This window comes from Micropterus salmoides, unplaced genomic scaffold (assembly GCF_014851395.1).
Source record: "Micropterus salmoides isolate LMB-PRFRI ecotype aquatic unplaced genomic scaffold, ASM1485139v1 Ms_hic_scaffold_19, whole genome shotgun sequence".
NCBI classification, from domain to species: Eukaryota; Metazoa; Chordata; class Actinopteri; order Centrarchiformes; family Centrarchidae; genus Micropterus; species Micropterus salmoides.
Window position 1 is genome coordinate 3,254,865 of NW_024041039.1, and position 16,739 is coordinate 3,271,603.

The following is a 16,739-nucleotide window of genomic DNA, read 5'->3' on the forward strand; positions in this document are numbered from 1 at the left end:
TAGAAAACAACCAGCATCAATCTTGTATTGCAGATGGTTGATTAGCCCTGGTATTACTGTGTAGTATTATGAGTAAGAATGTAAAAGAAAATACTTTGTCATGGTACAGAATTCCTTCCACCGTCCAAAGACATGCGGACTAGGTTAATTGGTGACCCTAAATTGTCCTTAGGTGTGAGTGTGGGTGGTTGTTTGTCTCTGTGTGGCCCTGCGATGGACTGGCGGCCTGTCCAGGGTGTACCCCGCCTTTCGCCCGATGCCAGCTGGGATTGGCTCCGGCCCCCCTGTACGCAGGATAAGCGGTTGATGGATGGTATAGAATTCGAAGGAAAATGGAACTGCTTTACAGAAAGACAAATGACTGTAGAAAAATAAATTTTTTGGATAACTTTGTATCATGTTATTGTGCTGTCTCTTTGTTTTGACCTGCCGAGGGACTACTAATGTGGTACGGGGCATCAGATGGTGACATTTATGTTTTAGACTGTACATGGTCCCTTTTTAAATAAATAATAAATAAGTCAATGAGTTTGGTAAACATATCATTTTGGGGTAAAGTTGGCTGCATGGTTGTTTAGTCTAATTTTAGGGCTTTTTCTAACATAACCTGTAACCCCACAAAAAATGTACTTAGTTAATGCTATGCTAACTCTTTACCTCAGAAGTACCTCTATAGTTATACTACTGTAGGTACTGTTAAGACCACTGACCTCAGTGTGCTGAGTTCCCTACAGGATTGCCTGACTGATTTTATAAAATTTAATAAATAAATAATAAAAAATGAATAAAACAGAAATCCTATGTATTGCAAAAACAAATACTGCCATCTATTGGTCACCTGTCAAAACAACTCAAGCCAGTTGAAAGAAACCGTATCCTGTTTTATAGCAGTTTATTTTTTAAGCAACATAACCAGCTCATCCCTTGGCGTCAAATACAGACACTTTGACAAAGCCTGACAAAGCATCGTATTTGATGCTCAGGGTACCCTCCAGCATCTGGATGAGACACCTTGCGCTTTCAAGTAACTCCAATGTAATTAACAATGTTAAAGTTGTAAGTTACATGACGCTACATACGTGACTTACTGTGTGTCACGTGATGTACTTATTTCAACCCAAACCATGATCTTTTCCTGAACCTAACCAAGTTGTTGTGGTGCCTAAACCTAACCAAGCTGTGACCGTTTGACAACGTTAACTACATATTTAAAAGGCGTTTCAGACAGCTGAAGGGCACCTTGTCCGTCAAACACAGTCGCTTTGTCGCACTTACTGTCGGTATTGGACGCCCTGGGATGAGAACATGTTGAAATGTCTCTTAGCTTGTCCAGATTTTAGAGATGCACAAAACTGTGGTAATGCTTCTATCTTCTCGCGCCTTGATTATCACAACAGCCTCTTCTCTGGACTTTGATTCGACTACCGAACCAAGAAGTATGATCACATCACACCTGTTTTAGCCTCTTTACGTCGGCTGAATGTTCGTTTTAGGATAGATTTTCTACCTTTTAATCCTTTATGAACCTTTGAGATCTTCGGGCCTCTTCCTGTCTCTTCCTGAGTCCAAGCTGAAAACTAAAGTGGACAGAGTCTCCTCTAAAAATGCACTTTTATCTTTTATCTTGCCCCTCATGTATTATATCATTCACCGTGGTATTTCATTTAAATTTTCTTTCTGTAAGCAATTCAAACTTTTTTAAAGACATGATAGAGAGGCATTGTAGAGAGTTGTGTAAGTGAGGAAATTAAAGTAGCTAGTAAAGGTGTACAGCGACAACAAGAGTGTGCTCAGCTTGTTTTCAGCCCACCCACAAATTTATAGTTACAGTGAAATGCTTTATTTTCATCGCTAAAAAAAACACTAGTAATATTTGATAAAAACAAATGAGTCACACTTACAGAGTAAGAAAGGTGTTAAGATGCTCTTATCCATAACAGAAGCTACTTCCCTGTCAGTGATTATTTTATCACAGCGAGGCTTCGTAATGTATTTATTTATTTGATGTACTAAATTCCTCATTACTGGTGAGGACTTTGGGACAAAATTAGAACTGGAACTATTGCATTCCACACCACACTTTTTTATAAATGACATTTTGTGCCTGTTGTGCAGGTTTAAGCTGGAGGGGAACCAGAAGAGGTTTCTGCTAAAACAGAGGAAAAAAAACACGATTAAATTGTTCCCATAATTTTCTTCCAAAAACACCATCAACCTGTTAAAGCAATAACCCCACCTTCAGCATACACCTTAAATAAAATTTCAAGTTTCCAGTCCCACAAATTGTCTTTAGATTTTAAATAGGTTTGATGTTCACACAAACATGCTTGCCAGTGTTGTATTTGTTTGCTGTGGCTGTTTCCTAAAGTCTACAACAACATATTACTAAACAGATGATGCAAACCATGATACAACACAACAGTAAATTGTCTACCTTAGGAGGTTTCTACCAAAGTATCTATTCATTTAGTTCTCAGGTTGTCTACGGCCAATTTGGGCAACGTAACAACAAAAGGCTCCCGATCCATTTTATCACAAAAAAAAAAAGACAACACGCCTCGCAGTGCAGCCTATTGCCACTTTCAAGTAAATTTGAATCCTGGAGCCCATTTTTGTTACTTTCAGTGTACAAACAACCACTTGTTGAACACAATCAAACTTTTGTCATGTCAGTTCTTATAGTGTAAGTTTGCATAATAAAATAAATTTTACACATTGTTTGACATCATCACATGTTTATATCTACAGGATATAAACATATGATGTTGTTAGGTCGATGTTGCAACAGTCAACTCTACGACAGTTTCTGTAAAATACTGTAATCCAACCGGATATATTTGACATCTTTAGACTGAACGTGTAAACATAAGTCACAGCATAAGTTTGTATTAATAGATGCACCAAAAGGTCAAACAAATACACTCATTCAAGTCACACAGTCTGCGGCCCCCGAGAATATTTTCAGTGCGTCATTCTCCTGCCCCAGTAAAGCTGACCCATGTCCTCCAAAAAGGCCCGGCTCTTTATACCCCGTTCTATACCCCAAACTTCCCCAAACACAGGTGGCTGAGAAAGAGAATCAATATAAACAAAAGTGATTCTTTTCAACAACAGCAGCCAGGACCCCGAGGCGTCAGCGCTCTGCACGATCTGTTTTAACGCAATTAACCAAAGCCGCGCGCTCGTAGCAGCGGAGGCAGACACTGTACAACCTGAAGCTGAATATTTACCAACATTATAAAAAATTATATTCTCATTTTGGAACATAGAGAGAAAAATAGATGAAAGCCAGCAGGGTTATCTAATGATACAGGCTATGGTGTTATGTAATAAAAGGGGGAGACTGCTGAGGCCGAGTCGAGCTGCTCTCTGCAGCTTCCCTCAAGCTCCTCAGCCTTCACCTCCATCCTGACGTTCATTTTCAGCCTCAGTGTCTCCAGCTTCAGCTGCAAACCAGCTCCATTCAGCCCTCGTTCCTCCTCTGACCTTATTTTAACCTCAGTAACAGACCTGAGCATCTCTCTTTTGCTTCACACTGAGACATGATTTAACCCTGTAGTCTAAAAAGTCTGACAAAGTCATCAGCTCTCATGATAGGCAGATTGATTTTAATGTAATATAGTTAGTTTTCTAACGATGTCCATACAGTGTTTTGCACTGTTCAGCATCGTTCTGCTCCATCTTAATTCTGGCATACTTGATCCAGTTGAGAGCTCACGGTCTACCCCCTCTTCTAGTTGGTTTCTGTAACTCACTGGGTCTTTCTTAAGAGGTGAAATATATTCCCAGGGGATTTCCATCCATGAGATACATTCTACTGTACTGCACAGTTAAATTTGAATATATCTTAGATAAAATAATCATATTGTATTAAGTATTCAAACAGCTTAAAATGACAAAATGTTACAATTTTCTGAATTTATAGGGGTAATGTAAACAGCATATTCCTTTTGGATATTCAGATTTACAGAATTTACAACCATCTACCAAACTGGTGCGTTTGAAAATACATTTTTGATATGAGTGTCAATTTGAATGAATATTGAGGATGTCTGGAACCAGCCATCAGCGCACCAAGAACACAGACTCCTTTTTTCAGTCTTAGTAGTAAATAGTTCGGACATTTAAAACACAACATATATGAACATTTACTTCACACAGTCACAATATTGGTAGATAGAAAAATCTAAATCTACTATAAAGTCAACAAATTAATAACTGCTCCCTGGATTCAAATGAGGTAGACTTGCTGTGTTTCAGCTGACGTTATTGGATCAAATGTTTAACTGACTGGAATTCATTTAGCAACTACCAAGAACAATGAAGTAAGGAACTAAAGTTACTTTGAAACTGCCTGTATAAAAGGGTGCGTTTAAAAATAGGCCAATTACTGTACTGTTAAAAGATTAAGAAGCCACCCTTTAACCATTCAAGCAAAATAAAACCTAAATATCCTATCATATCAATCCTACACTATGTGGTGGCTCTTCACAAGAATTTTCCATCACTAATTCAATCTTGAACTGTATTTTTAGTCTGAGCCTCCCCTCCTGACAAAGTCAAAGTGTGAGCTGCCTCACATCCCAGTTTTAGTCCTGGTGCCAGCAATTCCAGCACCTGCAGTCACACAAATGAAGCCAAAATGGTGTCAAAATATCTACAGTTTCTACAGATGGGTGCTCGTCCTTAGACAAACTTCTTTTGATTTCTTACAATTGTAAAGAAATAATGTTACTTGCTCTTGAATAACATTTTTCTCTTTTATCCTGACCAGGCCTTGTTTTAAACTGCTGCACCTTCGCCTCAACTCACATTCCTGCTGCAGATTCTTATATTCCCAGCTCTCTGATGCCACAGACCAAGCCAGCCATCCTCAGCCCTCCCTGCCTCTCTCCAGCCACAGCTTCAAAGGCCTCCCCTGGGACTCTGACGGTTCCCAACTCATATGTAAATGCCTCTAAATTAAGTAGCCACAGGATAGAGCAACACAGATGAAAAGAGCATGAGTCAAGAGCGCGCAATGCATGTAAAATCGTGGCTCATAAGCACCTGTTTATCCAAACATAGCCTGGTGAAGTGAGACGGCGTATAGACGGAGATTACGTGTCCACCGGGAATCTCTTTTCACAGCACCGGTTCTTTCTCTCATTATTTTCAAAGCGGAGGACGCACTGTTGCATGTTCCTGACAGCACTGGGAGCTTAACGTGTTTTCGGCTCTCAATCCGGTGAGCATTAAAAATTGAAAATGTCTCAGCTTTTAGCAAAAGAGCGCCATGCTTCAATTGAGTTTTCAATTGCCACTCTACAACAACAGGAGCCAAAAGCAGAACCTTTCCCAAAGCAGCAAAAGTACAGTTTAATCCTTTCAACATTTTAAAAACACAAGTATAAATGTCAACCTGAATTTGTTTTAGAACCACAATATATTTGTTTTAATAGCTTTCAACAATGTTTTTCTCAGACAATATAAATTAGCTTCTGACTTAGGCACCAAATCAAATTAGCAAAAAGGCTGTAATATGTTGAATCAAATGAGCAGCAGAGGTATATTACATCTCCTGCACGAGGGTTTCCCTCATCTCTGTCTACTCAATACTCCAAACCATCTTTACATTCATATACATTTATCCTGATCCTTTCATTTCATGCTTTTATCCATCCATTAATCTCTCGTTTAATACGCTTTTATCAAAGCAGACATTTGGACTTGTCGTAGCAGGAAAAGCACAGTTGCAACTAATAACATGCATAACATAACAATGGCTTTTCCATTCAAGTGTCCCAGGAAGCCATGACAGAGAGAGAGCATGCATAATACCAGGGCCCTGAAACTTGCACACCTAAATGGAATTCATTCATGATTAATGTGATTAATAACACCTGCGATTTTCCCACTACGACACGTCAAAAGGTCTGTTGTGAAAAAGGTGTATTCCCACTGTTCTGCGCTGCATTCACACAACGTCAGCAAAATAGAAAGAATGATAAAATGCGTCGTGTCCAACATAGTTACCAGCACTACTACAGCCCTGATAACACTGTTTTTGCAGTGGTGTTAGTGGTAGTTCCATGCATTTGTCACAGCTAAGCAGCCATTTAGACATCGACTTGTTTACACTTCTGAAGTTTGTTCTGCAACATGAGTTTTCAAAGCCGCCAGAAGTAAAACACATCTCCTACTTCGTAAATACAACTAGGAGGCCATGTGAATAGCTTTCTCTCAATAGAAATGGCATTTACAGTATATAAGAAAATAATAATATGAAAATGAGACACTTTGAAATACCATTGCATACTTTGAAACGCACGTGCAGCCAATTACACCAACTTATGGACGCTATTTCTGATATGGCAGGCCTTTAGGAACGCTTCCAAACAAATTCAAGGTTGGTAGAGTTTTAAAAAAAATATATCACAGCCTCTAATTTTGGTATCAAAACTCATATAGCTAGGAGAGAAGGAAACTTGAGAGAGAGAGAGAAGTGCTGGCACAGGAAGCAACAACTCAACAGCCCCAACAATCTTAAACGTAAAGAGCTGCTGAGACTTTGGTGATAGTTTGGCAACTTTGTTCAGCATAAAACAAAGCGTTGATGTATTTTGTAAACTATGGTGAAAGTCTGTCCAAACACACACAGGAAATAAAACAAATAGTAGTGGTTAAAAGTGGTTTATCTCCTGATGTATAGTTATCCAACAGCACATGCAAATGTGATAACAATTCCAAACACCAGTAATTAGACCTATCCACAGGAAAGAACAGCAAAGCTTTCTGAGAAACAACACCATCCTTCTTTTCATCCCTCTACCACTCTGTCCTCCATCCATCCAGCAATCTTCCCTTGACATTTACATTTAAGTCATTTCGCAGACACCTTTGCATCCCCCCCCCCCCCCCCCCCATTCCTCCATCTCTCCATGTTTGCATGCATGGTGTTAATATCCCAACCTCGACTGCAGGGCGCACAGCTTCCTCCCAGCTCTGTCAGCTTGGCTGGTCATGGTGGTGGCAACATGCACGCCACGCAGAAAGGTCAGCCTGGATTAGACCTTTCCGAGCTGGCGCGGCGCCGGCAGACGCACGCTGTGAGCTTCCATCGGCCTGCCGGGCTCCTTCGTGACAGCAGGTGGCTTTCTGCACCCGTGGGGTGCTCCTCCCTGCCTGACTCCAACACAACCCCCCTCCACACACACACACACACACACACCTCAACACACACTTTGACTCCTCACAACACCTCTTCCACAACCTGAGGGAGCATCAGCACAACTCCTCACGAGAATGTTACATCATTTTTTTGCTGTTTTACAGCCATAGCCCAACTACTTCAGTTGTTTTGCTGATGTTACTGCTGACCTGTATGTGTCTTCATGTAGGTGTTGCAGTTCTTGAGATATCAAAAAAACCTCCAATCTCCTAAATGTCTACAGGAAGAAACATATTCTGCTTTTGTATATCTTGTAGGTGTTGTTCTTGTCTTCTGTATTGGTTAGGTTAACATATTACTCATCATCTTAGCTGCTGAGATCTGGAGATGTGCCAACATATCTAAATTGGACTCAAACAGGGGGAAAGTATAAGCAGTCCGACCAACAACCAACAGACGGGTTGTAAACAAACCCCACTGTCAAACATTACACTAAACAGAACGTCGCTACAGTCTCATAAACGTGCGTGCTATAAGGGGCAGTTAAGTTACTCTAGTCCGCCTTAACGTTGCTAGATGAGCATTGTAGTTACTGCAGGGCTATGTGCTGTGTTCTCTGTCACAGATCAGGAAGAAGAAGTCCCTGTTCATGCAACGTTACTCTGGCGTCCTCCTGCATTCTTCATAGCAGAGGTGGGTGAAACTAGAGTGTATCAATGTTCCCAGTAGAATCTCTGCCATGTTTTTATTATGTGCAATATATATGTGGGTAACATAGGAATGACCCTGTGTGAAATGCTAGATAGAAGTAGGCAGGAGTGGAGAGAAGAAAATAGTGGGAGAATCACCCATCCTACTTTTGATTTGGAGGGATAAGATCAAAAGCTCATTTCAAAGCGATTTTTCATTCAGAATCAAAATCGTGACACACCTATTATATAAATATGACCCCATTGTCGACATCTGAGGATGACTGTTTAATCACTTCAGAAGTATGAATTTGTGGTGTTTAATGAATGCTTGTTTGCTGAAAATTATCAGCCTGAGAGAGAAAATGGTAAACTGGGAGCTTAAGGATTATTCTTTCTAATTTTCTAGTGTATATGTAAACAAAATACCAGTTTCACATGATCAAATCCACTTCTTTGGAGTGAACAAGTCTAAATGTCAGTTATGACAGCAAACTCTGTACCATAGTTGTGCAACTGGAAGTGTACAATAGGATGAAGTTAAGATCTAACTGATGTTTACACCAGTTCTATTGAAACATTTTAGCATTCGCCTCTTTTCCAAATAAGTCGCTGATAAATAAATGGTTAAACTGTGGACTTCAAAACCTGTCTGACAAATTGTTGAAACAATGAGTTCATGTTGATTAAACTGCAAATGTATTCAGATGTACATTTTTGTTTCATAACATATGTGTATTTAACACCCGGACCGAACACATCAGATAAAAGTGAGCTGCACATATAACACAAATAATGAAACTTTACTTAATTTGATTAATTAACATGATTGATTAATTGTTTAAGTTAAAATGTCAAACATTTGCTTTTCCCATCCAGAGGATTTGCAGGTCTCTTCTGTTTTAAAGCATTGCAAAGTGAATATCTTTAGGTTTTTAAGCAGTTCAACAGCCAGAAAAACAAGCAATTTGAAGATGCCACCTTATGACACTTTATAAACTAAATTATTAATGAGTTAATCAGAGAGATAATCACCAGATTAAATGCTAAATAAGATTATTGTTAGTTGCATTCCTAGTAGATATGAATATGTATGCGCACGTGTTGGCGGCCCCTGCATGTCACCAGCTTGAAACCTGCATTAAAATACAACTAAAAATAGTTCCTGCCTGCTTCAGCCATCAGAGGCAGAAACAGGGGAATTCAGTCTGCAATGAGCCTATAATCATCTCGGCTATTTTCTTTCATGCTGCACCTTTACCTGCCCACACACTGTCCTCAGTCAACATCCATCTATTCTTCCAGCCTGATAATACGGGAAAGCAGCAAAAGAAACATCAATTCAGCAAAGAGCGGAAGAGAGACTGTGTCCTCTGTAGTGGCTGGAAATTTACGTGCCATTGATTTCCTCTCAGCCTGTCTCCCCTGCTCGCTGCTGTCTGCTGTTTAAAAGACAGCAACAGTGGGATCTCATCGAATCCATCAGCGACCGGCAGTGAGATGCCAGAGGACAAGAGACACCTGAACCAAGACGCCGTGCCGCGCCGCAGCAGACACCTACTGCAGGATCCACAATACAATACACCATTCAGCCTGATAGAGGACACAGCAGCAGGAGAGCGAGCCCAAACACACAAAACCATGCCGAGGAGGTTTAACACTGACTGTTAAACAGAGATATTTGGGCTCAATATTGGCCTTGAATTAAATAGATGGATTTCTAAACATTTATATTCTTCGCACACTTGTTTATTCACTCAATAATGTTTTCTGCAACTTCAAAGAAGTAATGTTTCCCCAGAGGGCCATTACGCCTTCTTGGCCTGTTAGATACTGTTCCAGGTTGTAATTTACCCGTACTTAACATTATATCAGGGTCATGGGAAACACTTGTTTCTGACTGGCTGGAAGTTGTTAAAAAGTCACTAGTCTGCATATCTGTGAACGTTCTCAGTCATCCAGGTCATAGTTATGCAAGAAAGGTTAAAAACAAGTTGTTTTTTTTTGTGAATAAAGTTCAAGGACTGACACTGGACCCAGATGAAGCCATGGTGTGCTATGATGAGGCTTCCTTGTTCACACGCATCCCCACCATGGAGGCAGTAGAAACCGAAAGGAATCGACTGCTAAAAGACAACAACACCCTGAACAACAGAACCAATCTCAGCCCTGACAGATCTGTAAACAATCACTGACCTAGGTTTAGGTACACACCCCTGTAATGGTTGGGATTAGGATAAGGAGCTTTGGGGGGCCATCAACGCGTTTAACACTAACGGAGCTAGCAAGCTAGCTAAGGCGTCTCATACAGACGTGCCCGTGGCGTTTAAACAGACGAATAACAACATTTTGTCAGCCTTTCTGAAAGCGTTGGTATTTGATGCCCTGAGATGAGAATGGGCCAACACCTGTATCCCCTATTGTGGCCAAAATCTACTGGGAAGAAGTGGAGAGCAAAGCCCTGAAGTCCTTCAGAGGAACAGCACCAGGCCACCGGTACAGACGTGGGCGACACATGGGTCAAAATTTAAATTCCAGAAGTGCAAGCCTTCACGGAACACATCAGCTTCGTGGACAGTAACATCAAGTTCACATGAGAGGATGTCCACAACAACAGTTTGGCCTTCCTGGACTTTGGCAAACACATTGAAGAGCATAGGAGCCTGCAAATTGGAGTATACAGGAAACCCACATACACAGACCAATACCTACTTTTCGATTCCCACCACCCACTGGAGCACAAGCTATGGATCATCAGAACCCTGCACCACCACGCCGATAACATACCGACAAGTGCCCGAGCCCGAGAGAACGAGCATAAACACCTGAAGGAGGCACTCAAATGCATTCTGAATATCCAAACTGGACCTTTGTGAAAACAGCCACAAGATCCAGTAAGAGCACCAACAATACAGGGGATTATGAGAAGAAGAGTAAATGCAACAAAATTGTGATTCCATACGTGTCTGGAGTATCAGAGAAACTCAGGAGGATTTTCAACAAATACTACTTCCCTGCGTTTTTTAAACCCAATAAAGCACTAACACAGATACTGGTCCACCGGAAAGGCCGTACACCCAAACACAAGAATAGCAATCCAGTGTATGTTGTCCAGCGCAGTAAAGAAGGGCCCTACCTGTATACTGGGGAAACAAAACAACCTTGGATAACTCGTCTGTGTAGTTATGAGTTTTAGTTTGTTGTTTTGGTCTAGATGCTGTTCAGGACAAGAATAAAATGCTGAGGGAGGTGTGGAAAAAATTCTTTTTGGCATGAAAAATGAATAGATGTTGACAATTGAGCGTCTGGCAGCTTAAATACTGGTGTTATTATTATTACTGGCTTTCAAAAACTCATGTGATTAAGCCCCCCTACTTGGCAGGCACACATAAAAACACAATAATGGATGCCTGTGCACAAACACATGCCCGCATGTGTTCACAAGCATGTGCAAGCTGATCCACAAAAGTGCGTTTTACAGACACAAACACACTCATGAAACGAAGATATAATTTCTTCTTTTTTAATTTTACATTCAATAGATTGGTCCTTCATCTCAGGCCGAGGTCTAATTAATTCAGCAGGAAATCAAGCGGAAAATCACCTCGCCATATTGATATAACTACTCGATATCTGATGGGTGTAAACAGCCTTGAAAAATTCTCAGAGCAGACTTGATCCCTAATAGAACAACCCCCACAAGTCAAACAATCAATCTAAAATATCTCATTCCCAGAGGCCGATACATCCAACCGTATTCCTCAAACAAAATTGCTCAAGATCAATGTGCTCAATGTGAAAGTTTGGGTGAAAAAGCAGTGACATTATATTTCTCTGCCACCGTCAGAATCTGTTGAAAGTCCTCTTTCTGAAGCCAAACAGCTGATTAGTTGTTCCCTCTCCAAGACTGGGAGAACATGCTCACTATCAGCTTTTGTTCGTGTACCTGATTAAATTCGCTTCAGTCACAATGGAAAATCGTAACCGCAATCCCATCATCATTTATACTTGGTCCTAATTCAATTCTATATCCTGGCAGATTTAAATACACCCACATGACCAAACAATCATGCGGGTGTTGGCTTTTAAAGAATTTCAATAATGAATTTCAAGCCTACTGAAAGACTACTGCAAAGGGAGAATTTACAATTACTCTCAACTTTCACAAGCGCACTGCCTTCCATTATCTCAGCCAGGATAAAAATAGCACACTTAACAGTTATTCATCAATAAGCTTTATGAGCTCATTAACTAAAAGTCGCACCTGCTTTTGTGTCACATACCCAAGCAAGACAAACTAGAGTCTGTGTTTGGCACGATCTATAGCGTTCCTGCAGCTCCCGCCAAAACACTATTTAGTTGTCTCCAAAAACATTGTGCTGCTACATCTCTACCACAAAAGTCTCTTCTCCATTTCTTCAACAGAAACACTGTCTGAAACAGCCAAATCAACCAAAAGCTTTCCTCTTTTATCTGTCCTTTCAACCAAACAACAAACTAAATCTCAAACCTCAAAAACATCCTCCCAGAAGCAAACCTCATTCTTATGAGAAGAGATTTTGCAAGATTGAGAAGAAGATACTTGTCTCAATAACCCTATTTCCACAAGTGATCTGTTATCTGGATATTTTATCTGTCCTTGCACCTTTGCATTAGCAGTTGGTATTAATCAGCATCCTCGTTCTTTCAATTCCGGCAAAAAATTTCTTAAACAATGTGGCTCACCCTGCAGATTCCATGTACAGCGGTCTGAAAATCTGCAGAAAAAAGGTTTTACAGGCCTGAGATCTGACAATAACGATCATGTTCTGCTCTGTCAACTTCATGCAGCTGTATACACTTACACTCATGGCAGATATTTTAATTTGTGTAACTACTAACATTAATGATAACAGCAATTACATTTTTGAGTAAAATGTCATCATTATGGAGAGTAGCGGTGGGCGATATGGCAAAAATATCTATCTATTTCAGGCAGTATCACAATTCCCGATCTTATCACGATTCATATTCCTGCTGGTTTTTAACACTATTTTGCAAGTTATTGGTTTAAAAGAGAAAAATAACACTACTTTATTAATCATATGTAACGTTAGCTTACTGATTTATTCAAACAACAAAGAACTGATTCATTTTGTTCTTATTAGATTTGAAAGATTTAATATAAATTTTGATATGATTTTCCCATGAATGTGCTGTTTGCTTAAATTCATGTTTAAAAACACAAAGACAGGGAGGGACTTGTTGCCGATTAGACTGGCGTTTACAGAAGCCAATGGCGTCATGCAGATTCTGTGTGGACCCTGCAGCCGGACCGGGACCCAACACAGCCTCTGAGACCAACAGAGTTTGACCAGTTTGACCACAGGGACAAGAGGACCGAGGTGGTTTTCTTGCTGGGTTTGGCTCATGGCATCCCGAGGCTGACTCAGCTTAAAGTAATAGGACAGCTAGCAGTACGGCTAACCAAGCTAACTAGCCACAGATACAGACAGATACGGTCAGCGGTTTAGCAAAAATTAAATGTATCTGTCCATTAACAAACTCTGTAAATCAACTCTGTACTGTAGTTCCCGGTTGGTCTCCATGTTTGGTCCCGTTCATGCTGTGTTTACTGGGAGACAGCTGATGGCGCTGTTGTTGTCGACGTTATCCTGGCCTGAAAACCTCCAGTGCTTGAGTAGAGGTTTAACCACAGGTGTAATGTTAATCACAATAAACTCTCCAGGTGCTCCAAGCTCCTAAGTCAGTTATGACCACTACGCTAACTGTGCTAATTAGATAATGGCAGCTAGTAACACTTTCTGTTCATCAGCAAACTCCATAAATCACAGAGAGTTGATGTAGAGTAGCCAGGAGACACGGGGAACTTAAGGTTAATTTTATGAGACCCAACAGTTACAGTGTCGCCTTTGTACGCAGGCAGCTTCACAGAGCAGCTGTCGACTGCGTGAATGAGCCACAGAACTAAAACTGATTGATTGTACACTATAGCGCGATACTATCTCTCTGAAAAGGCAGATTGTGGAGACAATTTAATCGTCCACAATCTAATATCGTAATATCGCACACCCCTATTGGAGAGCAATTATAGATTGTAAAGATGAAAGTTGAAAAAATAGTCGCAATTGCCCATAAAAACATTTTCACCTGCCTTCCAACCGCTCCCAACCTAGGAAGCCATCCAAAAAGGATAACCATACCTCATCCACGTTCTCGAAGGCGTTGATGATGTCATATGGCAGGCAGGAAAGCAGGTCGATGACAAACCAGGTCTTCAGGTAGTTCATGCGGATGAGCTTGGGGTCAGAGATGACCTCTCCGCCCGGCCCAACAAAGGTGGTATGAAAGTTGAGGACGATGTCCACCAGGAAGATGACGTCTACCACGCTGTCCAGCACCAGCCACACAATGTTGTTCTGTTTGGTCTTGAAGGAGACGTTGTAGGGCACCATGATGGCCGTGTAAAAGGTGAGGATGAGGATGACCCAGTCCCACGTGGTCTTGAAGGTGCAGTAGTGAAGAATAATGTGTGGAGGCGTCTTGGGAGCCTCCTGCTTGTACTGCGGGAGAATGTCGGAGTTTAGCTGCAAAACCTGGAGATGTAACAGAGCAAGAAACGTTTATTCAACAAATCAACAGCACTCCTTAAATAATACACTGTTAAATTAAAAACATGCAAATCAAGAAATGCTCAGATATCTTCAGCTGCAAAGTGATTGTACAAATCAGTGTCGTGAGGACTCTAAAGCTGCCCAACAACCTGCCGCCAAGTCAGTACCATCATTAGGGCCGAAGCACGAAACGTTGAGGTAATTTTTCACCAATTTCACGGTCCATACTTTAACAAACTCCTCCTAGAGAAGTAACCGGATCAACTTCAAATTTTTACAGAGCAACCTATAGGCATTAGACAAAAAGTGGTACTATCTGTAAGGTTTCAATGAAGGGCGTGTCCATCATTGTGCATATATGGAAAGCCCGAGACACAGAGCCGCAGTAAAGATCCCTCTGGTAAAGAAAAGAATTACATGATTAATAAGATCCACCCTGAAAGGCGGAGCTAGGGTGGCAGCAGGCTATAGCAGCTTACAGAAAGCACATTATACGGAATTTGCCAATGAATGCAAAGAGAAGAATCAGCTGAGATGTCACATTGGTGGACAGTGGGAATCAAACCTGGGTCTCCCACACCCAAGGCATGTGTCTTATCCACCGCTCCATCGCCACCCCTGTGTATACTGTATGTATCTAATCTCACAATGCATGTAATTGCATCATAATCAAAATGCATCATAACTGACGCTTTCAGACAGCGTGACAAAGCATAATTATTGGACACCAAAGGTACGCTTCAGCATCCGTATGAAACGCCACCGTTTGCTACGTCTCGGCAACACAAAGGAGGCTAACAGCTGTAGCTGTAGGGTTAGCCAGTCGACATGCATAAAGTCAGTGACTTAGGTTTAGGTACTAACATTTCTGATGGTTGTGGTAAGGGTAGGGGGCTTCAGGGGGCTCCAGAGCGTCTTATAGGGATGCACCCAGATGTGTCTCACACAGACACTGCAGGGTACCTTTAACGTCAAATAACTGCGCTTTGTCACTTTTTCTTAAAGCGTTGGTATTAGACACCCTGAGATGAGAACGGTCTGGCCATTATGTTCACAGAGCATCTTGAGAACAAACTCCTCAAAGGAAACGCAACGTTAAAGACTACACGAGAGTTAAGCAGTTAAATCATGAATAAAAATATAAAATTATATATCCACAAACAAACTCATCTTATCATAAACAGAGCAGATAAAACAAAAAGTAAGGAACCCCCACATTACAAAAGTTCAGCCCATTTCCATACATTTTTTTAACTTCATACATCACACATTCAAAGATGTTCAAAAAGGAATTAAACATTTTTTTTAAACACAGTTCATCTCTAACGAGTCCACACATCATCTAGACTCAAATTAAAACGGTATCTATTTGATCTTATTTCATTTGTCATGCTTTCTGGGCCAGTTTCTATACTATATGTGACAAAGTGGGTTTGCTCACCACTTGTCCCATATAGGCCATTACCTTCTAGTTTATACAGGTATAAGTGTTTATTTTTTTGGTAATTTACCATATCTTGTGTAAAAGTGCACCACATACTATCCCGGGTTGTTTGTGTTTGCATTATGTTACAGTCGACAGCAAAGCATATGGTAAGTTAGAGTAAACACAGTCATAAGTTCGTTTCAGCTCCATTTTATTAGCTTGCAAGTTTAAACATGGTTTAAATTGTTTTCCTGTGTTAATACTTACAATTGTTTGTTCCTTTGTTCAGTTCCACCATGCAGGATAATTGTTTGGGGAGTGGGAGCGGAGTGAACTGGTAACGAAGTTCCAAATGTTAAGAGATTTCTAGGTATTAATAATTATGGAGTAGATCAACCAGCATCAGAATGGGATGGGCTGAAGCAGTAAACAAATGTTAAGAAGCAGTAAACACTGGGATATTTGGTAAATAAAATAATCACCTCTGCAAACATTTGATGTTTGAGTCTGCCTACCTACCACCTTCCTGGCCACTCTGGCCAGGCTACACCACACTATACCAAGAAAAGTTTGGGCTATATTTCTAATAGTCAGTTATATCTTTAACAGAAGCTTGAGGAAGTCAGTTTTATGTTTCTGTAATTTCATTTCACTGTGTAAATGCTCTCGACGAAGCAAGAAAAAAAAGTGATGAAGAGATGAATTTAAATTAGAGAAATAGATGAAAGAGATTAAGAAGGAAAAAGGAAACTAAAACTTCTACTACTGTTTATTTTAGTGTATTCATAATTACTCCCTGCTGCTATGAGTCTGTGTGTGTGTGTGTGTGTGTGTGTGTGTGTGTGTGTGTGTGTGTGTGT

At 40.6% G+C, this 16,739-nt stretch overlaps 1 protein-coding gene across 1 annotated transcript in view; it reads right to left on the bottom strand.

Moving 5' to 3' along the window:
• kcnh5b (potassium voltage-gated channel, subfamily H (eag-related), member 5b) overlaps window positions 1-16,739 on the bottom strand; it is a 179,053-nt gene that overhangs the window by 122,011 nt on the left and 40,303 nt on the right. Inside the window, exon 6 of the mRNA XM_038729311.1 lies at window positions 14,043-14,435. Within this exon, the coding sequence (XP_038585239.1) occupies window positions 14,043-14,435 (393 nt within the window). The remainder of the gene's footprint in view (window positions 1-14,042; window positions 14,436-16,739) is intronic.